At 43.7% G+C, this 23,624-nt stretch overlaps 1 protein-coding gene and 1 non-coding gene across 2 annotated transcripts, besides 3 other annotated features; one reads left to right on the top strand and one right to left on the bottom strand.

Moving 5' to 3' along the window:
• Window positions 1–609: 609 nt before the first annotated feature.
• Window positions 610–23,624: part of a direct repeat (first copy of 33 kb R33) that runs on past the window's edge.
• Window positions 612–4,198: a repeat region (second copy of 3.6 kb R3.6; inverted with respect to copy 1 and direct with respect to copy 3).
• Window positions 4,095–4,153: a sequence feature (nad1 exon 4-2; trans-spliced to exons 3 and 5; duplicate on 3.6 kb repeat R3.6).
• On the bottom strand, window positions 9,466–10,188 carry ccmC-1 (cytochrome c biogenesis C). Its single transcript has one exon. The coding sequence runs from the start codon at window positions 10,186–10,188 to the stop codon at window positions 9,466–9,468; it is 723 nt and encodes a 240-aa protein (YP_762341.1).
• On the top strand, window positions 15,623–15,695 carry trnK-1. The gene has a single exon. It is a non-coding gene; the product is annotated as a tRNA-Lys (tRNA).

Genomic DNA, 23,624 nt, shown 5'->3' with positions numbered 1-23,624 from the left:
GCCCATTTTCAGGAGTGGCTTATTATAGTATTCTGAAAAATCATACGAACAAAGAAAGCCTATTTTAGGAGTCCACCATATCAAGGGAAAGGGAGATCAGGCTTGGCCTTCGCTTTGCTTATGAATCTTGATTTCTTTGCTTTTGAATGAGGGTCTGGATAATAACAAGAAGAGTCAAGGTAGCGAAAGTAGCTATACTCTAGTAGCTGGCGGGGCTAGTGCTAGTGGTGAAGGAAATCAAATGGCAGAGAAGACACGGATTCAGACTTCTTTTTTCAAATAGCCCTTGGTGGTATGCAGATTCATTGAACGAAGAAGGCAGTCTTTCTTCCTCACGAACAAGATCGGAGCACCCAAGGTTAGGCACTCGATTGGATGTTCCCGTACGTACTCTAGAAGCAAGATCGCGAGACGTCCCTATAACACATCGCTGACGTCCTCAAGGCTTTCGTTGTCGAAGAGTGAAAGATCTCACAAGTCCTCCATACGTCAGTTTCTATTCCAGCCCAGCAACGAAGGTCGGTCTGCAACATTCCCTGGTACGAGTATGCAGCGTAGTGACTAGTTGATTCTTCAATTCCTTGAAGCCCGTTGCGTAGTCCGTGTCGAGTTGTCCAATCCTTTATCAATAGGTACAACGGCAATCAGCGTCCTTCAATTCATGCTAGTCGTTGAGAACTCAGCATGTCGTCGTATTCTGGCGAACTCCGAACCGTTGTTCCGAGTCAAGTAGCAAAGCTAAGGGTAGGACGAATTATCAAAAATGGAGCATTGCCCTGCTTTCGTGTCGAGAAGCAGAGTAGCAGATGACTTTCCCGAGGTCACAGACGTAACTCAAAAAAACTCATTCCTTTTGAATTAATTTCGAATAGTTCTTATCTTTTCTTTGAACCACTAACATCCAAGTATCAACGATGCGCGAGACCTTACAAACAATCTGGTAAGCTTGAGTGGACCGACTGAGATCTAAAATACTATGGTTAGGAACAGCTTGACTTATCTCAACAAGTGCAATTTCTTTCAGGCTTATTCACTGAAATATTAGAAACCCTTTTTTCTTTCTTAATGACTTCGCTCTTCACTTACTTCATATCCAACTATTGATAGCCGGCCTAGTTTCAAAGGATACCCAGGGCGCTAAGCATGAATAGGAGACAGTGAAAAACAGCAATCAGTATAAGAACGAAAACAAATAGTAGAAAGGAGTTAACTTGGGTATAGGTTTCTAGCTTGGGTGGGAGGACTCACTCACTAGGGAGGTAGCCGCAAAAATAGGAAACATAGGGAGTAGCAGCAATTTCTAATAGGAAAGTAGGTGTAAGCAGCTACCCGATAGAAGTCTAACGAAAGTAGGAAAGAGTTTATTGAGTGACTTGAGGATAACGAAACCACTATCTATATAGATAGGATTTCCTATGCATAAGATTTCTGAGTAGTACTTGAAGCTTAGCACTAGCATTGGCATTTAGTAGTAGTTCTGGCAATGAGTGACTACCTCTATATACCTTGCTCAGGGAAAGGAATAGGCATATTTCTAAAAAGGATAAGCTGGCAAGCACAGGTTTCTAAACAGGAGTTAGGTATGGGTTGTGTGATTTGAACGACCAAGTAACGGATACAAGACATAGGCCCACTATAAAAAGGAGTTCATTTTTGCGTAACGGTGCAGTACCGGTATATCCATATGGTTTAGGTCAAGTAGTTGGATAAGCTGGATAGGTCAACAAGTGAGTACGTTGAGGGAGCCGTAGTTGATTTGTTTTTTCGTTTTCACGGGCAGAGACAGGTATAGTTGTTTTTACAAGGGCTATTGTTTAGCCAATAGAGACATATTGAATAGGTCAATGCTAGGAATATGCAGTCACAGATAAGATAAGTAAAGAATAAGTGAGTATGTACGAGTCAACTCATAGGTTTAGTAGGGCTACTAGAAAGAGGAGCTTGGGACAGAGCTAGCAAGATATGAACCACGAGCAGAGGTTGTCCCTTGAAAGAAGCACCGACCGGAATAACAGGTATCGAGATATGCATCTGGATAGGTTGTTTTAGCTAGCTAGGCATTTGCTTGTGATTAATACTTCTTAAGGTAGTTAGCTAAGCAAGTATGTATTCACGGAGAAGCAATGGTATAGGTTGAGTAGTACCGGTTTAGAAAGCTAAGTAAAGTATTTCAAGTATGCATGCGTGATAAGTCAAGCAAAACCCGGCCAGAGAGGATTTGAGTACAACATTGATTGCGGAAGATCTTTGTTCCTATTATTTCAAAGCCTAACTAGGCGCGCAGCGGTGAGTGCGAGCTGCTTTCAAGAAATGCTGGAAAAGAGCCAGTAACGCTATCAGTGAATAGAGCTGGTGTAAAGTCCAGCTAAAGTACCATACAGCCCCACAGGTAAAGAGTATGAGTGGAGGGAAGTGAAGTTATAGAAGTCTTTCTTCCTCTTCTGGTGAAGCTAGCTACTGTCGTTTCTATTGGTTTCTCAAGAGGCTCAAGGTCTTGCTCTACCTAATCCGATCTAGTTCCGGTCTGTAATGATGGATAGGAAGGGTTGAGAGAACTACGTATCTCGCCTAGCATTTGTGTGTGCGCACCTGCTTTTGGGCGGTTAGCGAAACGAAAGTAAAGACAGCTATGTGTGATGAAGTAAGCCCTACGATGCTCGGTTAAGTAAAGACTGCTGTTATCTCATACAAAACAAGGACTCGGGAGAAGAACTAGTTATCCCCAGAGGGGGAACTATGATTCTCTCAGATGTGTCTATCGATATAGATCAAGTTGAGTGTTCAGCGAAGTATGCTAGCCATTGGCCTTACGTTCAGGATACTCCTTCCTGTCCTTGCGATGTTTGGTTAAGTGTTATCAATCAGCTTTCCTCTTCTTCCAGCATTCTTCTAAGGTTTGCCTCTAACGATGGTTGAATAGCTCCTGTTGTTTGTCTCCACCTTCCTTCTCCCTGTAAGTTGTCCTCATACTCCCAGTTCTTTCTCTTCTTTCTTTTCTTCCTCTACGACTTTACTATATTATTCTTGAATAAGCTAGTGATTATCTGAGGCTTACAGTATGGTATACCGAGGGCTAACTCCACAACTTCAGATTGTTGAATCGAATATACCTTCTATATACCTAGCTTAGAGTATTGGAACCTGTTACGTCGATTGCTGAACCTGACTTGACTTTGACGCGTTGGCTTTGGCTCTGGCTTTTCCTATATCTGAATGTTTCGGAAGAGTCCGTGGCTATCCTGCGCGAAAGAGGAAGAACTCAACTCTTTGCAAAAAAAGGAGCATCGCTCTAATCACTTATGGTTGTTCCTTTCCAGGATGGATGGCTACTGCATATTATCATATAGAAATCAAATGAAAACCCTACTGAATTAGGCAAGCGATTATTCGCATCGTTGCTTAGGTGCTCTAACAAGCCGCAATTGGTTAGAGATTGGATCAAGTTCCAGGCTTTTTCAAAACTTCCAGCTTACTTAATTGACTCGCATGGGCTTTCTCGCTATAAACGAACTAAACGAAGCGCCTAAAGAGAGAGATCCGCGGGACACCAGTCAATAAAGTAAAAAGAGAGTATTCTCTTATGTAGTCTTATTCCTTCCCACCCCCTTGTGGGTGCTGCTCAAGCAGCTCAGGAGGCGCCAACCCCACAACCACAGGTAGAAGGAGTTCCAGGTGCGGCGTCCAGATCAGGGACTAGTGGCCCGTCCTGTTCGGATGTAAAGGAAAGATGCAAAACTTTTATCAAACAGTGGGGAAAGGGCCCCATACGTCAAAGCCAGATAAAGAATCTCCAACAAGATTCGAAATTGGATCGTTCAAGTCCAAAGGATAGAGAAGATCATGGTCACCAGAAGATTTTTCATCGAGACAAAACGCTGCTAACGCTGTAGTATTGGAATATTGGGACTACTACTGCGAGCGGGAAAAAAAGAAAAACCTTCTGTCGACTAGAGTTTGATGTCGATTTATCCACACTTCCATGACTTCTAGAGGAAAGCTAACTGCTTGCTGGCTGGGAGCTGTATGAGCGGTAACGTCCACGTACGGCTCCGTGAGAAGGTGGACGGAAATGGCCTTGTTGTACCTCACTCCCGTCTTCAATGGGGTCTGCTCTTTTTTTTTTGGGAGAGTATGCCAATATGATCTTAATGAGGTGCGGGGCTTTGCATCTGACATTCGTTGGGCTTTCCTCTGCGGGAGCCTGCGTCCCGGCCTTTTTGTGCAATAAACCCCTCCGGCCGAAGACTAGTGATAGGTGGTCTCGCGGAGCTTTCGGAGAAGGGTAGCCTAGTGTGTAAGCACAGCAATGAACCGCGGCGAACCCTCAGACGACCCTTCTAAGATAAGGGGGGAGATCCTCAGTAGTGGTGACCCTTTTACTCTTCCACTGACTTATATATGTACCGAATGCTCATACGGGAAAGTGAACTCCTGGGTCTGGAACCAGGGGGGTTGCTCCGAGAAAAAATCCTTTCTTTCTCGTCCACTCCAGGGGGTGCGGACACACCTGCGCGGATTACAGGTGACGGTTACAAGAATGGCGGGGAAGTGAAGAGTACCCGACGACATTCAGGGATGAATGTAGACCCATCGGGCAGGGATAATCATTCCGGTCCTGGGAGAGGTGGCGACACCAGTCTGAGCTGAGGGAAGCCAGCCAATTGAGTCACTGAAACGACCGCAGGAGGCGCACCCTAAGCCCAGCTTCTCGGAGCTGCTATTGCGAAATACGGCTTCCTTAATCTAAAAATTTCCACAAGGGGGCTGGGCTGCTCGCCTTCATAGAAAGGCGACCGGGCCTAGATTAGATGTTCGCCTTTTTATAGAATAGAAAGAGAAGGTAAAGGGGGGCTTTATTGGTAATGGCTGAGGTCCATGAAAGAATCGCTGGAGCACATCAAGCGGGCAGAAGAATGAGATGGCTGATACACAGATATGGGTTTTATTGGCCAAACATGGAAAAAGATTGCAATAAATACGCCCGAGGATGTGAGGCTTGCCAAAGATACAGACCGATTAAAAACCTGTAAGCGGAAGAATTACATGAAATCATTAAACCTTGGCCATTCCGAGGTTGGGCAATTGAAACAATTGGAAAAATATATCCTCCTTCCAGCACCTTTTAACAATCTTCTTCTGTGTTGAAGCGTAATAGGAAGAAGCCAAAACATTCTTTCAAGAATCTCCAAATCCCCCTTCCTTGACCTACCGGATACAAGTCAAGTCACACCTGGAACCCAGACGAAATCTGGCATCTAATAGCCGGGGCTACCCCCATCCACATAACCCCTTATTTTCTCTCCAATGGTAGATTCGAAGAAATTCGCATGCTCATATCGTGCGATCATCCCACGAACATCCCCAAGAAAATAGAACTCAAAGAGGAGCCATATGCTTCATATATTGATGGTTTCTTGGAGGGATGGATCCTAATGCAAGCAAGCCGGAACTCTTCCACATAATTTTCAAGGCGACGCTTGGGGCCTTCCATGTTATAGTCAGCCAACTCTATTTTCTCAGGTACCTGAGAAAGAGTAAGAACACCTGCGTTCCAGTATACCATCCTTCCATGCAGTAGTAATCCCCCCCTCTAAAAAAGTAAGTTGAGATTCAAAGCATTCCCGTAAGCTAGTAAGTCAATCAAAGCTATAACTCTATTTGTTAGTTTCAGGAAACTGGTACATATTTCTAATAATAATAATATATATATTATCTTTATATTATTATTATTTGGTATTTACCAATTTTAGACTAAGCATAAATTCATTTTGAAAGAAAAGGCAAATCCCCAGAAATAAAGGATTTTTACTACGTTACCCTCAAAAAGTACTCCGGCAGCGTGAGTGAATACAGGCTCATATTCCTATTTATTTTCTGACAAGGGAGGGATGCGTAGGATTTCTTACAAGAGAGATCGAAGATAGGGAGGTACTCAATATAATGTGTACTCTTTCAACTGAAGATGACGATTGAACTTTGGTACCGCAGCAAATGATCAAATGGACCGTGGGTACTATACTAAGAGTAGTAACAACTATTCCTTCGCAACTTCGCCCTTCGCACTTACCTTTCGTCCGGTACGTTGTTCAAATGTTTTTCTGGGATTATGTTGGTGATCTTGAAGGGTTGTGGGAGTATGCATGGGGGCAGTCTGTTGGTGACAACCTGTTGAACTCTGTTTATGCTATTGGTAAGTGTGTGCAAGACTTTATGGCGGATGAGAAGATTCACAAGCCTACGCTGCTTGGGCCGCATTTTGCTTTGCTGGTAAGAAAATGCAGTAAGTTTGTTTTTTTCCGTCCTGTATTGTTGGTGGGTGATTACAGTATGGCTTTAACTACTAATGTTTGCAATCAAAAGGTTTGGCTGTATGAGCATACTCAAGTGGTAAGTCTACGACTTGGTTGGTATCTGTTTCCTCGATTTAGAAACAGGAAGCTTGAGAACCAGGAGTGAGTTCGTCCCAAGGGTGGGTTCGTGAGATGGATAATGATAGGTTTATCATGCAGCCTTTGTATACGCTGCTGACAGACAGACGAAGAAGCTTTTTTGATGTATAGCAACGTGCGTGAGCCGTGCTAAGCAATCATATTAATATCCTTCGCTACTTATTTTGGATGCTGGTGGCTTATTAACTGCTCTAAACCTTGCAATGATCATGGAGGGCGCGTTTGCAGCGTATTATCCTTGGCCTCATCGTGGAACGAGAATACTTTCACGTGGTGATGAAGACCAAGCTGCTCCAAAATGTAAGTTTGACACTTGTCAGTTTACAGGTTCTAGTTGGTTGGTATGAAAAGTTTTTATTACTTTTCAAACTATAGTGTTTTAAAGGCCTCTTCCCCCCATCTAAAACTTTGATTCTTCAATACAATAGCTCAGTAAGAGGTTTACTGATTGCACCGTACCTTTTTTATAAACCTTCTATAGTAACCTAACCCGTTAGCCCGATAGAATTATAAGGCTATAGAAAAGTGAAGCTTTAAATTATGACCTAGGAATCGGTTAGCCATACGTTTGATTAATTCTAAAGGTTAGTGAAATGCCGATCGATCCCTCGGTCTACCCACAGTACTCGCAAAGAACAAGTTATGCTGGTTTTGCATCTTATTAGTCTTTATCGATTTCAATGTAAGAAATGTTAGATTTGTTGATGGATGTACACAGATATATAATATACTGGGACTTTCGATACAGAGTGAAATGAACTACCAGCTTTCCAAGGAATCCCGTCGTTCTTCCTTACTAAAAGACTATTGCATGCACCTACATACGCAGCTAATTCTTGTAAGTAGTTACAACGTTTCCTTCTTTTATATATAGGCATTTCAAGAGGCCCTTCTCATTTTCTTTGAAGGAGTTGCTCTTATTTATCTTCAGGCTGCTTTATCTAAGAAGGATTCTTCTGCTCTTTAAAGGAGGTTTTTTGATTTAGGTTGTTAAGAATAGCAATGTTAGGGGAAAGTAATTCATTGATGTAGCCGACTTTCTTGATGATAGGAATCTACATTCGTTCTCAACGTTAAATCCCGTCTTATCTGCTTAGCCGCCTAGCGGAGTTGCCTGTGTGAGGCATCAAAATAGCCTTCCCAGCGAGTGGATGAATGGAGCGAGAAGAACTTAGAATTGATTTGTTTTCTACCCAAGTGAATTGAAGCATTCCGGAACGTCGATCTATAAATCTTCCATGCGTGGATGGATAAGCCTGAAGGTGCTACTAAGTGGTCTAACTCTAATCCCTGGTAACGCTTTCCTATAAGGCCTTTCTTCGGACTCTTTTACTTGGGTGGGACTTTTATAAATAAATAGTGGTGCTGCTACAACTCTATTTCCTCGCTGATGGATTCTTTCCAATCTTCAGAGGGCAGACGACGAGGGCGTATGCGTGTGAACGCTTGGTTCAAGCTCTTCACATAGACATGATCTCGGAAGACTCGTTTTTAGACCGAAGCGATTCTTTGAACCGAGTTCTTTCTCTTTCTTGCGAATGCTGATGGTTGGATTCAATGTTCTGGATCAGGTCCCTTGACCTTAGCGGCCTCGTTCTTTAAAAAAAAGAACTACATTCAGTCAGTGACACAGCTATTGACTCAGCTGTGAAGGAATGAATGGCGAATCGAGGGAGGAATATGGTAAAAGCTATGCTCAAAAGTAGGTGGTCGACAAGGTATCCCTTGCCAACTCTTGACCAGAGATACAAAGCACCTGCAGCTGAGGCATATCTCAGTAGCTTGCAGGAAGAGAAAGATGTACTTAAACACTATAGATCTTCGCGTGATCCGCTTCCCCCAGACCAGCCAATAGAAGAAATAGAAAAGAAAGGCTTCATATACTACATTAGATAGCAAGTGGAAGGATTTGCCAATGCGAAATTGAGTAGTAGGCACTTTCTTAATATCATGCGAACGGAAGGCTGGTATCGATGCCCAGGCTATATATACGCTATTAAATAAATTCTTGGTGTAACGTCAGTCAGCAAAGAAAATCAATAATAATTTCATAAAGAATGAAAGGCAGGAAACAAGGAGAAGGAAGCTAGCAAACAATATGAAGGAAGACTTTAAAGCCTTATTCGTACTCCACGGGACCACGTATAATAGTTTCTTCTGAATGGAACCGTACCGATCTACTAAACGAAGGTGTTCACGAGAGGGAAGGGCTTATCTTCAAATTCGGTATCAACTGAGCTCCAAAATTTCATTCATAACAAAGGAAATGGCACCGAAACAACTTATCTGCAACCCTGACACCAGCAAGCACGGGCAAATTGATCCTCAAAACCAAAGGGCGTTAGCCAAGTCGAGGCTTTTGAAAAGCCTTACCTACAACGCGAGTCTCCTATTATCAACCATTCTAGTTTCAAAAAATGTTCCCATCAGTGCTGCTACTCGACTTTCTCATCTCCTATTTCTAGTTATCTTACAATTAGAGTAGAGTCAGGTAAAACGAATTGTGAGGATCACTTGCTTACCACTTAAAAAGTAACGAACCACCCACAATTAGAGTTATACTAAAATCAATTTCCCGGTTATTCTAGAAGTTAACTCTTTTAGTTGCGCGGGTAGCTCTCAGGCCTATTACTCCAGGCACACTTTTCTCAAACACTACGTTGCTATAGCTATGCTTCCTCAGACTCTGTTTGACTCCCCTCTCAAGCAGGTAAAGAAGCTCTTTCCATTCTTGCCTAGTGACTAAGATTTTCACACTTGTTGTGTCTAGGCTGCAAAGATTTTCTCATAAAACACTAACTGAAGTGTTAGAGGGATTCACTTTCGATAAGAATCCAAAAGCAAGTTCCCTATACTACCTTCTTTCCCTCCTCTGTTTCTGTCTTTAAGAGGCAGTGCATCCGGCAGGAATCGAACCTACTTTTTTACCCATTTAGCCTTTCTAGGTTGGTGGGCGCTTTCACCATTCAGCCATGGATGCTTTAGCGAGTGAACTAGGTTTTTATTTGAGAGCGAACTAGGTTTTTAGTGGTATTACTTCTCGAGCTTCTATTTCTTCCGTTAAGGGAGATTCGGGAAAAGATGGAATAGGAAGACGTGTTTCCAGAACGAACAAGATACGGGTAGAGAAGGGGAAGTTAGCAAAGTTAGACAAGATTGGAATGGGCATAGGAACATGTATTGATGTACCAGATCGGCTAATGCTCCCAGGTTGATGCGATGTATTCCACCAGTTGACTGGAGACTTTATTATTGGTATATCGATCGGTCCAGCACGGATTGAAATAGGAGCCGGTTCGACAGGAAGCTTTTGAAAACGCAGTGCACCCAGGTAAATAAGGAACAAGATGAATACAGAAGTTAAACGAGCATCCCACACCCGAAAGGTACCCCACATAGGCCTTCCCCGAAACCCCCCAGTCACTAACGTAAACAAAGTAGAAAAAGCACCAATTTCTGTACCGGTTCCGGAAGAGCGAAGAAAAAGGGGATGTTTTGTTAATGGGAACAAGGAACTGTTTATAGCTGTCGCGATATAAATAACTATACTCATCCGAGCCGCAGGAACATGTACATACGAAATACGAGAATTTCCACCTTGTTGAAGATCTGGTGGTGCTACCCGAAGACTTAAATGAATAGCCATCGCTGTTAAGAACAACCGAGATCCAATGAGAATTTGCGCGTAGCTTTTTGTCTTTGACATAAAAAAATAAGGTTGTAATAACGAAACTGACATTTTCTTTTTCCTTGCCTTGCAAGTGGAACAAGAAAGACTATATAGTGATTTTGATTCTATAAACAATCAAAGGATTTCGCATGCTTTCCATGGAATGACGGAATTCCCCTTGCTTAGTTTTCGCTCCGCTCGTGCGTGGCACTCCTTGCTTGCGGAGCGGCATATCGGAAAAAGAAGGATTGACTTTCTATACGGGCCCGTCCCCTCTTACCCCTAACTAACGATTATGCTGCTCTCGCCTTTTTGTAATCTTCTCTTTCCAAAATTCACTACTAATTTTTACTACCTCCTTAGTCACCCTATCCACTCTCGTCCTGTTTTCGGGTTCCCTTTCAGGGGATGAGGATATTTCGATGATTTCTCCCTCCGTAGGTGGAAAACGCGTGGGTGAGTAGAGTCTGTGCTTTGCTTTGGGGGGCACCGGCAAGAAGCTTCTCGGCCACCCTACTCTGACTTGATTAGCTACTTACTAGTAACTAGGATCGTTCAAACAGTCAGTCAGCAATGCGTACTTCTTTCCTAGTTGAGTGGATCTGCGTAGCAGAGCCCAATCTTCTACCACAAGCTCTGACCTGACTTGTTGTACTTGATTCACCCACGTAAATAGACAAGGGCTTTCATCCCATAAAAGAGAAGTGAGTCCGCATGTCGGCAAATGATTTGGAATTGGAACTGGCCACAGAGGAAACCGAAGCCCTAACTCCCCATTCTTTCTATCTTACATCGCCATCGAGCCCTGGCTGTAGAGTCACAGGTTTCTAATCGCAATGGATTTATGTTTTCTTTGGCTTTTCCATTCGCTTCGTTCAACCCTGATCTGGATAGATAGCTCGGCTTCTATTAGCTGAGAATGGTTTTGTCAAGGAAAGGTTTCGCTATACAACAACAATGAACTCACTTCTGATCAAATTGGATGAATCGGTAATCTTTCTCTGTCTTGTGAGAGAGAGTCACTTGCTGTATTGAGAGCGGGTGGGTGACATGCATTAAGCGAAATCAGTTGTTATGTTTTTGATCTTCTTTGCGCGAGCTTGACTGAGGAGACGTGTTTGGCTTGGATGATACCGCTATGCTCCTATTCACTTTCAGAGACCGCTCTGACCGCAGGCAACCCTTTCACTAAGAACATTTTCGCCATTAACGAAATGCCACTATTCCACAATGCTTCTTTGATTTATGTGTAGGAGCGGTAGTAGTGAAGAAAATGGAGGGAGAAGAAAGAAAGCGATGTGACACGAGAATAGATCACATCCGACAGCCAGCCATGCCATTAGATAGATCCGCTCTGAGTCTTCTGCAGGATGAGATCCGCTTGGTCTTGTGATAGGGGCTTGAGGAGGAAGAAGAGTCTGAAAAAAAGAATGAATCTCCTTATTTATAGGGAACAGGACGTGTGACTTCCTCAAACGAATGTGGCTTTCGTGATAAGGCAAATCCTTCGTTCGGTACAATCAACATATTGAATCTACGCTCGCTCGGCTCGGTGCTGAATGAACTCCTTCATTGATTCCGGGCTGCTCGTAGGGGGACTGTGAAAGCAAGCGTAGGAGATAAAAATGTGAGTCCGATGGGTAAAAAAGGGAAGCAGGAAAGGGTTCTGATGTGAATTCTTCTTGTTTGTATATCTATCTCAGCCCTTGCTTGCTCAAAATTGACTTGCATCTTCCCTTATCACACTACACTTTCTCTTCCTTATTCCATTTCACTGAGCTAAGCAACACTTTTTCACGTATTCACCCGAGATATTAGATAAATTGGTCATATTGATCTGTCGTCTTGTTCTCGATAGGAACTTGCTGCTGTCTTGGTTGGTTTGAGAGCAGGCACTGTCTATATATCCAAAACCGGAGGAGGGATCACAGACGATCGGAGATTTTGGATTGAGATGGATGGTTGTGCTTGAAGTTACGAGTCGGGTAATGCTAAGTTGAATCGGCTGATCCGTTTCATCCTCTTTCGGCAAAGGAAGTTGGACTTTAGTTAGCTAAAAAAACTGTACCAGCAGCCTGTCTGTGCCCTTTGAGTCTATAGCCGCCAAATCTAAAGATTCCTTAAGTTTTCGTACGGCTTCTTTTTTCAATGATCGGTGACAATGAATGCTACGAATGTTCGCTTCCACTAATGTCGTCTAAGAATTGTGAGGTGCCCATAGCTTCCCGGAAGAAGAAGAGTCATTGTCGTTTCCTGACCGATATGGATGCACATATTTACCCTCGCCTCGGGAAATACCACCAGTAGAGTCTGCGGAAGGTGTCGTTCAGGAGAGATGCTGGGCTCTAGATATGCGAGTGAGATACCCGCCCTCGGTCATGACCTGGGTTGAAGAAGGAATCTATGTTCTTGGAAGCAAAGAAAGAACTCCGGTATTCCGGCCTTAGATTTTTGCTCTGTAGGGGCTACCCTATGGGCTGTTATCTCAAGGTCCTGGTTAGGCTCTTCTTGTTGTCTCTTAGAGGCTAAAAAGAATTGTCTCTTGTGGGAGTGCCCAATAAGGATGAAGAGACCTGGTTACTTGAAGCTTTATAAATGAATAGTGAAAAGGTTACCTAGCCTATGATCCTCCATATCCTCCAGAGATTGACTACGAGCCATACCCAGCGGGATACATATTGCCCAAATTTCACCTAAAAGATGGACCAAAAGAGCATTTGGCGAGGTTCATCGCTCAGCGTGGAGATACTTCTGGAAACTCAAACTTGTTATTTAGGTTTAACCCTCGTCGCTTACCCACATAGCTTTCTCTTGGTATACCTACCTCTGTGCCTCCTAATTCCGTGAAGTCCTGGGAGCATATGTGCGATTTATTCAGGCGGATTCCGACCTTCTAAAGAAAGAAGTCAGTCACTACTGACGAGTTGAGGAAATGCATCCAGGAACCGACAGAGAAAGCCCAGGAGTTCATTGCTCGATTCAGACTCTTGGCGATGCAATGTTCGGAGCCTATTCCCATTAAAAAAAAACAAGTCTCTATTTGGGATTGCAAGAGGAATTACGAAAGGTTCATAAATGCTATTATAGTCCCTCCATATAGAAGAAAAAAGGAGAGTAGTCCTAATTAAGGGAAGAGAAAGAGACAAGAAATGGTTGAGCAACTCCAACAGAAACTCCAAGAGGGAGTCAGAGACTACCACTGGATCGCCTGCACCCACATGGAAAGAAACTACAAATAGGGGATGAAACATCTAAACTGGAAAGAGAATATGCTTTACTAGTGACAAAAAGCGGGCCTAGCTGAAAAAAACCTAGGAAAAAAGGCATGACTATGGAAGGAAACTTCGACTAGACATATTCACCGGGCACTCCAATAGATGAAGTTTTTATCATATGCAGAAGGAAGAAGAAAGGATATAGTACCGGTACGTACAGGAAAAAGAGGCTTGCTTTTCTTTTGATTCATCGGCTCTATCTAATAAAATATCTCATTTTCATGGTCTCGAACGGAAACCTTACCCAACGCACGAACTACTCTAAAACGGGCACCTGAGCACAAGACTTTTTAGAAAAGGCCTGCCCGGGACGAAAGATAGAGATGCTGCATCGAAACAGTCAGACTACCGAGGAACCGCTACTCCATACCACGCTGACCAACACACGGCCGCGAGAGAGGAGGCAAACCACGCGATCAGCACCACGACTTCAGCTACCTGATCAAACTATGAAAGCAGGAATCGCGTCGTCTGTATCCCTGCTAAATATCTTGTTTTGGCCACATGGATATAAACAAAAAAGCCTACACAAGACTTTGGGTTCACTTTGGCCCTCGTGGAAAGGACCTATGTGAACGAGGCGAATGGACTCATTTGGAGGACTTAACCAAACTTCATCTTTTGGTCAAAACGACAGACTACAGACCCGACCCGGTGCGGGAGCCGCTCGCACCCACTAGAGACTTTAAAGAAAAGTATGGATTAGACCAGATATGGGGAGAAGTCTCCATTTCTCCTCACGTCTCGTCTGTTGGCGGAACGCACGGTCCAAGAGAAACTTATTAAACCGGAAGAGCTTTATCCGCTATCGAGACCGTTTTCTTTCCTCACTCTCCAGGTGAGATAGCTGATACGCCCAACATCGGCCTAAAAGATGTCGCCGGGGATCGGTTGAAGCTGCACTCTTGCTCTGCCTCGGTCTAGCCGCGTTTCGGAAAATGTTAAATTGAGATGAAAGAGATAAGCTTTTGGTCAAGTCTTGGAAGGGACTCCCATCCCAGAGTGTGAAAGCTCTCGGGAGAAGGGAATCGACAACTGGAGCTGCCCTTTCTTTGGTTTAGTAAGAAGCTTCCTCAAGTATGTCGATTTGTAGTACGGTCAGTTCACTCGAATCCACTGACTTCATGCACGGGGACTCGACCATCAATCCTTTCTTGTGACGAGCTGTGACTGGGTGCTCTGAAACCTCCTTAAAAGGAGGGGCTGTGGGGTAAGGTAATTGAAGTAACTAGCCAGTATTAAGATTAGGCATAAGCATAATAAACTGATGCATCCGAAGACGGTGAATCTAGAATAGAGGCCGGGTGGGGAAGCAAAAGATGCAAGAGAGCCTTTTTCCGGGATTGGATTTCACTCATTTAGTGCTTGGGATGCAGACAGGCGTGGAAGATGAACATAAGAGAGCTCCGCCCTTGCCTTGCACCGGTGAACAAAAGAAAGGAGACAAGGTCGGAACTAAGACGTCAATAGCTTATTTTAAGTGACGTATTCCTGTCGGGAACAGCGAGCAAGGATAAAATGAGAGTATGAGCCTACACCCATATAGAAATCAGTCATATGCCTGATAGTCGTTATCTATTCTTTCTCAATGATAGTATTATTACCCGAAAACAATATGTACAGAGGAAGCTAGTTTTGTACTCTAGTTCTGTCCCCAAGGCGCGAGTGAAGCCCTTCTCCAGTATGGTAAAGTGAAACCGCTTCGGAGTTTATGGTTCGAAAGAAAGAGAGAGGAAAGCACTTATAAAGCGGTGGGCTCTTCTCTTATAGTAAACAAGAGTTCCGTTAAGCTCTGGGACTCTAGGCAAGATAGCTGTAGTTTTGAAAACGTAAATTGACCGAAGTTTGTCTTTACTTTCCCCTATTCTACGTATACCATCTCCGAGCCTCTCGTTAAATCGAATCAATTTATCAAGTTGGTCCTTGCTAGGCCAGTTAGAAGTTCCTGGGGATGTGATTGACCTAAGAAGCCCGTGTTATCGATAGATGTAAGTTCATAGTTGAAGACAAGGGAGTTTTAGCTTTTTCGTAGATAGTCTGAGTTCGAGCTACTGTAGTCTCCCCCGTTGACCTTCTTTTTTAGATAGAATCCTCAATGAGTGGAAAGGACTCCCAGACTTGCTCCGCAGTACGAGCCCCATACAGAGCCGCGCCCTTGTGATATGATAAGAAGAAAAGGGGCCAGGCCACCCTCTTTTCTTTTCCGCACCAAGCCTTCTTGTAAAATCGGGTGTATAGCTCAGTTGGTAGAGCATTGGGCTTTTAACCTAATGGTCGCAGGTTCAAGTCCTGCTATACCCAAAAAAACCACTCTTGTATTCGTAAGGATGCATTTCTTAGGGACAAAGACCCATGCATCCATTTAGGTCAGAATTCTCTATACCATAACTCCTCTTTTCCCTACTGAGATAGATTTCAGGAGTACCCTGGCCGATGAAGGAGTCTACTTTCTTGCTTACCTACCCGAGTCGGCAACTTCCTTTGATGAGTCACATCCCTCCTTTTTGGCCTATCGAGTTCCGCTAAGACCTCTTTTACTTATTACGCCTTAACCTACCTGGTACTAGGACTCATTGTGGAAATCCCATAGGCCTATCCTCCTTGGGCTTATCCCCTAACTACTTCCGCGGAGCCATATTCAAGGTGGTTGACCTACTTCCTCGGGTTGGAATCCTCCGTTTTGGAATACTTTACCTCATCCGTCCTGTGACCTATCCTCAGCCTCAGTCGTAGCCTGATCCACTCTCTTTTTCCCAGCAAGTGAATGCGAGTCCAGTTCACCCTCGGCCTCGAAAACCTGTGAAGTACGAGGAAAGAGTAGGGATCGAGTGTGAGTTCCGATCCTCTCTTCCCAGGCAAGAATGAAATTGGACGGTCTCAGCCCAGAAAGTGAAAAGAACGAGATCTAGAAAGAATTCTACTAGCTGAACGAGGCTGTGAAAGAATCTCTGTCAGGTGGTGCAGATGAATAGAATAAGCCAAGCCCTGCTTTTTCTCTTTTTAGCCTTATCCGCTCTTGAATGGCATTTCATCTCGCATGTAGAAAACAGCGCTCATTGTGTATAGCTATCATTGAAAGACCCTCTCAATAATAACTTAAACAAAGAAAGTACGTAATGGCCTCAGGCCTGCTCTATTACATCGACCACCTTCGAGTTCTCTATATGCGAAGAGCCTGGAATGGTGATAGAACTATCGGAAACTACCCAACGACGAGCGAGCCTGAGATCGCCTACCAGTCATTCCATTGCTTGAAAAAGTTAGCCTGGATCTTAGGAGGAAGGATTGAAGAGCTCTAGAGAAGGTCTGGAAAGGATGGTCGGCCACTAGAAAGCAACAATTCAGCCGGAAGTTTGGACACATTGGCTCTCGTCTTAAACCATTGACGACCAAAGGATTAATTCCTCATGGAGGAAAGCCTCACTACCGATGCTTTACTTTCGGCTCCATTGATCTTACTCCAACCTAAAGAATACACTGTCTTGCTCAATGTGCAAGGGATCATTCTATAAACTTGGTCTTGGAAAGCCTATCAAGAGTAGCTCGGCATCGGGAATCTATGAAGGAAGAATACCCCTTTGCTTTCTTAGGGGAATAGCCGATCTTTTATCAGAAGCGAGCGGTCTGTCTCCTTAATAAAGAGTCGAGGAATAGGAGGAGAATCCACTGGCACTCTTAGCAAGAAGGAGCTCCCCTCCAAGTCATGCACCTAGGAACGAATGTTCTTGTGGAGCCTGTCGAAAATCCTCTTTATGTGATACCGACGCGTATTTGCTACTTTGTTGCTTATGATGATCCGCGCGGTCGACAATAACGAAGTGCTGACTGGTACGTTCTAGGTGGAGTTTCTCTTGAGTGTTGTTTTGCTTTTTCTATAAACATTGCTATCGCTTTGTTTTTGAATTAGTGTTCCCGGGTTTCATTATTAGATCTTATCTTATTGGATTTGTTGTGAGCGCTGGTCCTATGGGTCCAATAGAAGTAAGTAGATGGAGAGATCAGCCACAAACGATTTGATTTCTAGTTTTGTCGTATCACATGTTGATGACTTTGTGAAGTATTGATCAGTGAACCATTGCGGGCGGGTAGCGAGAAAGCATTATCTATGTAAAATCTTTGTCTCAAACCATCCCAGCAAGAGGATGCGCGTTAGCGCAACGGCTTTCGCGCTAGTTGCTCAATCCGTTGCTTGTTTGGACCGAATTCATGGATTTTTTAATAGCAAATACTAAAAAGAAAATAACCTTATTTGCTGGCAAGCGGTAAGGCAAGCGTTGGCAAGGCGGAGTAGCTTGTTAAAGGAAAGCGGTAGCGAAGGGTCAGGATGAACTATAGATACTCATGTGTCAGCTAATGTTGGAAGGATAGAGAGCGGTAGCGATGGGCTAAAGACATGCATGCAAGTTGAAAGCATTTATCTTATTTCGAAGTTAGCAGTGCTCTTGTTCAATAGACATTCTGCTGGAACTCACCTTTATCTTTAGAGATGATGATGAATATTCTTTAGAGACTCCTCTAAAATAAAAGAAATACTTTACAAGAAAATCAAAATTATGTTTATACGGACGGAATTCGGTCTATCCTTTATTGAATATCATTGGGCCTGCCTCCTATCTATCAACTCATTACTCTCCTTTGTTCTCTGGTAAGCTCTCGCATTGCCTTAAAACAAGCATTCTTTCGTATTCAAAGAAGGTTTGCTTGCATGTTCTAGCACTGGAAGAGACGAATATTGCTTGCCGGATGCTATTCACATGTTAAAGCACAAAAGGTACCTAAAAGTTTATAGTTCTAAGCTGAAGAAATAGCCTGAGTCAACTTATCTTCTTTACAACCTCCAAACAAACGATTTAGGAAATGGAAATTGGAACCTTTTGGAGTTACCTAGTAGCATTGGAAACCTTATGTTCCTTCGATACCTTGGCTTCTTTGATTTAGTGATTAAGCTACCTCTACCTATATGTTTGCTTCAACAACGTTCTAGCTTGCGTATTCTGATCACACAATGGAATTCAGGTGGACCAGGGACACTAATCTTTAAATTATAGATGCATTATAACATGTCAAGGGAGGCGCCGAGATATGATATGACCAAAGGCCTTGTTGCGAGCCGGGCTCGAACTGACGAGGAGAGTGGAGAGGAATACAGTAGTAGTAGTCGGGCCAGGGGCTTATCTTATTCCTTGTATTCATTGGTCTGTATAGGGTCACATATAGTTGGTGTGCTTTGTGAACTGCGATCTTGACGGTTGTGATTTTTGAAATTACAGATATTGTTCTGCACATGTATGTATTTGTAAAGCTAACTCATGTACAGAAATTATCTCTTTTACGGGTAGAAGACGACTTCAAACTTATGTTGCAGATGAAATATTATTTCCTGGCGGACTCTGGACAAAAACAGAGGATTTGGTATAGCAAAGACCGTCACCATCCCAATAGAGGGCTCCAGAGAACACTCTAAAAGGGGAGCATGTGGTCAACCACCAAGAATCTAGCAGTGGGCCTAGCTTCGTACCATGATCAATTCACTCTCTCTCGAATCTTCAGCCTCCATTGCGCTTCTAGATTGTTCTTTCTTGTGTTGACCGAAAAAAGCTCGGTATGATTCAATACATTCTAGGAACCTTTGGTGTAGGGGCAGTGAATCGATGAATTGGAGGACAGACCGCTTTTACTAGTTATTCTTGCAGGGGTCTTGGGCAATCAAGACCAGCCAGTGACTCAATGAGGAAGGGAGAGTGGGATAGCTACAAGCGATCCAGGGAGTCTTCCGTAAGACAAGATCTACTTCCTTTTGCACCTGTTCCATTTGTTGAATGAAATACCCCCTTCCTACGGTGAGTGTTTGGTGAGGGAAGGGATATTTTGATTGAAGAGCTCGCTTTGTCGAAATCCCTATAATGAATAGCATTTGCTGCTGCCGAATAAACCAACTTTAAGATGGGATAAGATGCTCAATAAGGCATGAGGGTCAGTATCATAACGGTTTCCTCCTAGTAAGGCCACTCATCAAGAACTCTTTTTTCTATCCAACCAGTCAAGACAGACTCACATTGAGCGTAGGTCTCAACCCCTTACCTTTCGCCATGCGCTGAATTCCAATCAGTTGACACTTTGCACAATCTGTCTAGCTTCTTTTCTCCCTGATGATGAGGTGGTGCATTTCATTCGGGTTTACTGAAATCAACCTTTCGGACAAATCCAAGAACCTTCACTCTTGATTTAACCAGCAGGATACCCTTTCTATTGATTAAAGATCTTCGCGGTGGCCTCCACCAGGTTGAGTTCCGGACAGATGCCAGGATGGCTAACGGGTAATTATATCATCCTTTGCTAGCTTTGGCTTGCTTGGCTGTTTAATATAAATAATGAGTTGATTCCAAATCTGTCTGTATAGTACTTAGAGGGATAGGTTGGCCCTCCAACTTTGAGTCATATCCGTAAGAAAAGAAAGGAATTCAAGACCTTTACCAGTGCCCTACCCATTCAATACCTGCCCAGGGAAGGTTCATAGATTTTGCCAAGAGAAATAAGCTTTTTACTCCGCCTACCTCCTTGTGAGCAGCCGCTTTTTCTTCTTTCCGTGGAGAAACCTAGTAACTTGGTTTTCTTTTCCAACTCCTACTTTATTTGCCGCCTATTCGCTGGCACCAGTGACTTAACCAGTTAAAGCTTCTTTTTTTCATTTCCAGGATCGGCCTACTGAGGACGTAGCGAGATTAGGACTTTTGCCGGTATATGATCCTACTTTTTTTCTTAGAAAGCTAGGACCTTTTTAACATAAAAAAGTAAAGGTTAGAGGGTAGCCTACCTACATGGAATTGGAAGAGAAAATAGGTTTGAACCCCACTTAAAAAAAGGGGCCGTCTACACCCCCACCTCCTTTGGGGATCCCTACTTACCCGAGCTTCCGGCTTTGGCGAATCGTGAATACATGTTAACCAGAAGAGTCCGACTTGCTAAAGACCTCCTAAGGCAGCTGCAAGAACAGAGGGAGGCTCATCTGCCCCCACAACAGGGATGGAAAGGTATCGATCGACCATGAACTTGTCGAATTTCTTTGACCACTGCCTCGGAGCCCATACAAGCTCTTCTTCAACAACCATATGTGACCTTCTTTTCCCCGAGAACCCCTCGGGTTGCACCATGTAGATCTCCTCCTCCTCGTTGTTGCCGTGGAGAAAGACCGTATTCACGTCTAGTTGAAATAGATGCAAGTCCTCGGCCGCTACTATACCGAGAATCGTCCGGATGGTTTTGAGCTTGACTGCTTACCTGAAAGCATGCGGCACTCAACTCAGCTGAAGAATTCACTTCCACCCGGGTTCTTCGCGAGACATAGGGCACTTTGGCGGCTATCGGTGAAGAGTGTGCACCGTCCTTGGTCCTTCCCCATTTCCTTGAATGAAGAAATTGAGGTTCCATACCATCTCCTTCCCCACTCCAAAGGTATGCGCCGCTACAACGGATGTTCCCGACGTGCAAGTAGTTCGACAAGCACCGGCTCTAGCACACTTCTGCTTCAGCCTGGTGGTCTTACACTCAGACGGAGGATTTGCTTTTGAAAAGCAGGCTTTTTCTAGATGGGATCCTCACTTTACTTTGGTCGTAGATAAAGAAGAGAACTTGTCGATTGGTCAAGCGATTCCAGATTCTTCTTCATTTGCAGCAGAGAAATAGCTGCCCAAAGGGGATCATTGAGCCGGTTACCGGTGGCTAAGAGCCTTTCCTTTTCCATACAAAAAAGCTTTCGTTGAGACAAAGCAGGCAGGGCAACTAAACCCAAGATGGAAGGAGTTCACCCCTTTCCTTTCTGTGTAGACGTCAGGATTATATAAATCCTTTTTTTTTATATAAATCATAGCCCTCGTGAGGGAATCAATCATGGGCAGATGAAGTCCCCGTGCTGCTTTTCAAAATAAGGAAGAAATGCGTACAGGAAGGATGGGCTCCGGGTCACTCTCTTCACTGATGCTTCGAAGCTTCCACCTTTAACTCGTCAAAGCAAACCTACTGAATGTTGAATCTCGATCGATGTCAGAAACCAACCGTAGAAAGAGAGGTCGAAGCACCTGATCACTCGTTCAGCTCGTTTTTCGCTCGTGCCTGTATGAATTGCATAAGTCATTGTGTTTTGGCGGTGGAGAAGTACAGAAGTCAACAGTGTGTTAGTATTTAGTTGTGCGAAGCGTTGTTGACAAGACTTACTCAACTCACACCTGCTTCCGGTGACAACTACCACTCTCTTATGAATGGGAGGGTAGAGTACCAAGACATAGGGATTAGCCAGCGAAGGCGGTTTATTTTAAATATACGTATTTTGAATTCTTTTCAGTCAGGACAGTTCAAAGGCACGAGAGATAAGGAAAACGGAAAAGCTTCTCAAACCAGAGTAGGAATTCGATCAATCGCTATCAATGCCAGGAGGCAGATCAAGATTCATGGGAACGAGAACCTTTTCCGAGAAGAGTCAAGCGAGGGATAGGATAGATGAATAGGTTTAAGCCTTTATCCGCTTTTAGGGATTCATTTACAATTTCTAAGGCTTCGTTTTTCTCCGGCAAGCTGCTAGGGAAGCATTTATTCCCAAGCGATAGGGCTTATAGTTCAGATTGATGCCTTAGTCCACTCGGAAGATAGAACTAATAATGGAAAAAGATATGCTTAAGAACTCCAACAGTAAGTTGATCAGTTACTATCGGTAGGGACGGGAGACAAAACTGCCACTGATGAGAAAGCGATAAGAAGCCTGAAAGCGATTCTTACACAAGATACGATGACAGGAAGGGAGTTCGATCAGGAATGGAACCGGAGAATATGAAATTGGCTCTCGACCCAGGCCTTGCTTTGTTTACCTGTCCTATCGTATCGAATAAGGTTTCCTAGCCTAGCCCATCACGGTGTCTGCTACCGAAAGAGAGAATAGGTCTAAGGGCAGCATCTACTCGTTCATCGCTTGCCTCACCTCGAAAGAGGCATGGCTTCTCTCTTCACTCACTCGCCTGTTCGCCTGCTTCAATAGCATGGAAGAAGGTGTTCTAAGAGCATAGTTTCACATATACATGGGGTTCTTTCCATTCTCTTGATCAATAATTCACTTATAGAAAGTAGAAAGACTCTTATTTCGAAGATCCATATCTAATCCCACTTCGTTCATAGCGACCGCACTTCCCATGCGCGCTCTACTCTTCACTCTTGCTCACCTCTCTTCTTCAACAAGGATTTGCCGTTCCTATCTGTTTTTCAAGGTAAAAGAAGGAGCCGGCCGAATCAAATGGGGCTGCTGTGCCCTTCCTAATGGTTTCATAGCTTTTGCGCGTATCGTAGGATTCGTACGTCTATAAAACGTAGTCCTCTATGGCTATTCCTGAATCGTGGGAAAAGGTATGCGTATACTTAAATTGAATTGATCGTCCCTATTTCGGGTATAGAAATGTGTTCAGTCTCCTTTCTCTTTTCGGGAGCAGAGCTTCAAAAGATGGACAGTAACGATCGCGTAAAGGAGGGCCCGCTTACTAATACGGAGAGGGTTCCGCATGAAAAAGACAATCCTAAACTTCTGCGTTTCGTTGGTTTTTCCAAGGTCTTTTCTTTTCTATTTTTTTGGAACATGAACGGAAGTAGCGTAGGACACCCAATCCTCGATCAAACCTCTACTTCAATGAACCACGTCGCGTTCTTTATCTTTCTCACTCGTCGTTTCGTTGGAAAAACCCACGCCCAATATCATATTGACTCTCTCTCGTCCAATAAGAGGAGAGTTACTTTATTCAAATTCTCTCCTTTCCAAAGCTCCACAAGGCTGACAAAAAGAGTAATAGGACAACAAGCAATCTTGCTTTCATTTATTTTTAGTTCTTTCTTTGTTGAGATGGAAATCGACGTTCTTTTGAAAAGGGCTAGGTAGTTTGCACGCAGGCTTCTTCATGAAAGGTAAAAAATAGACTTTGATTTCATCATCAACATGACTAGTCGTTCGTTTGAAGCCTTAAGAAACCGGCAGAGAAAGCGGCAGTTTTTTTTTCCGAATGACCTGATTTCGAGAATCAACTAACCAACAAATCCGTAGCCCAGGTGATTCGCTGCCTCCCTCTCGCCAAACCAAAATGGGATGAATCTTCTCATGCAGCTTTTTTCTTATTCAGGGCGCTGCGAAGCCAATTTCCATCAAGGCAAGGGGGTAAATAAAATAAGGGGGAAGAGGAGTTGTCACGATAGAAAAGAGAA

Source organism: Sorghum bicolor, mitochondrion (genome assembly GCF_000003195.3).
Source record: "Sorghum bicolor mitochondrion, complete genome".
In the NCBI taxonomy this organism is placed as follows: domain Eukaryota; kingdom Viridiplantae; phylum Streptophyta; class Magnoliopsida; order Poales; family Poaceae; genus Sorghum; species Sorghum bicolor.
The sequence above is the reverse complement of the archived record's forward strand: the minus strand, read 5'-3'. Positions and strand labels throughout refer to the sequence as shown.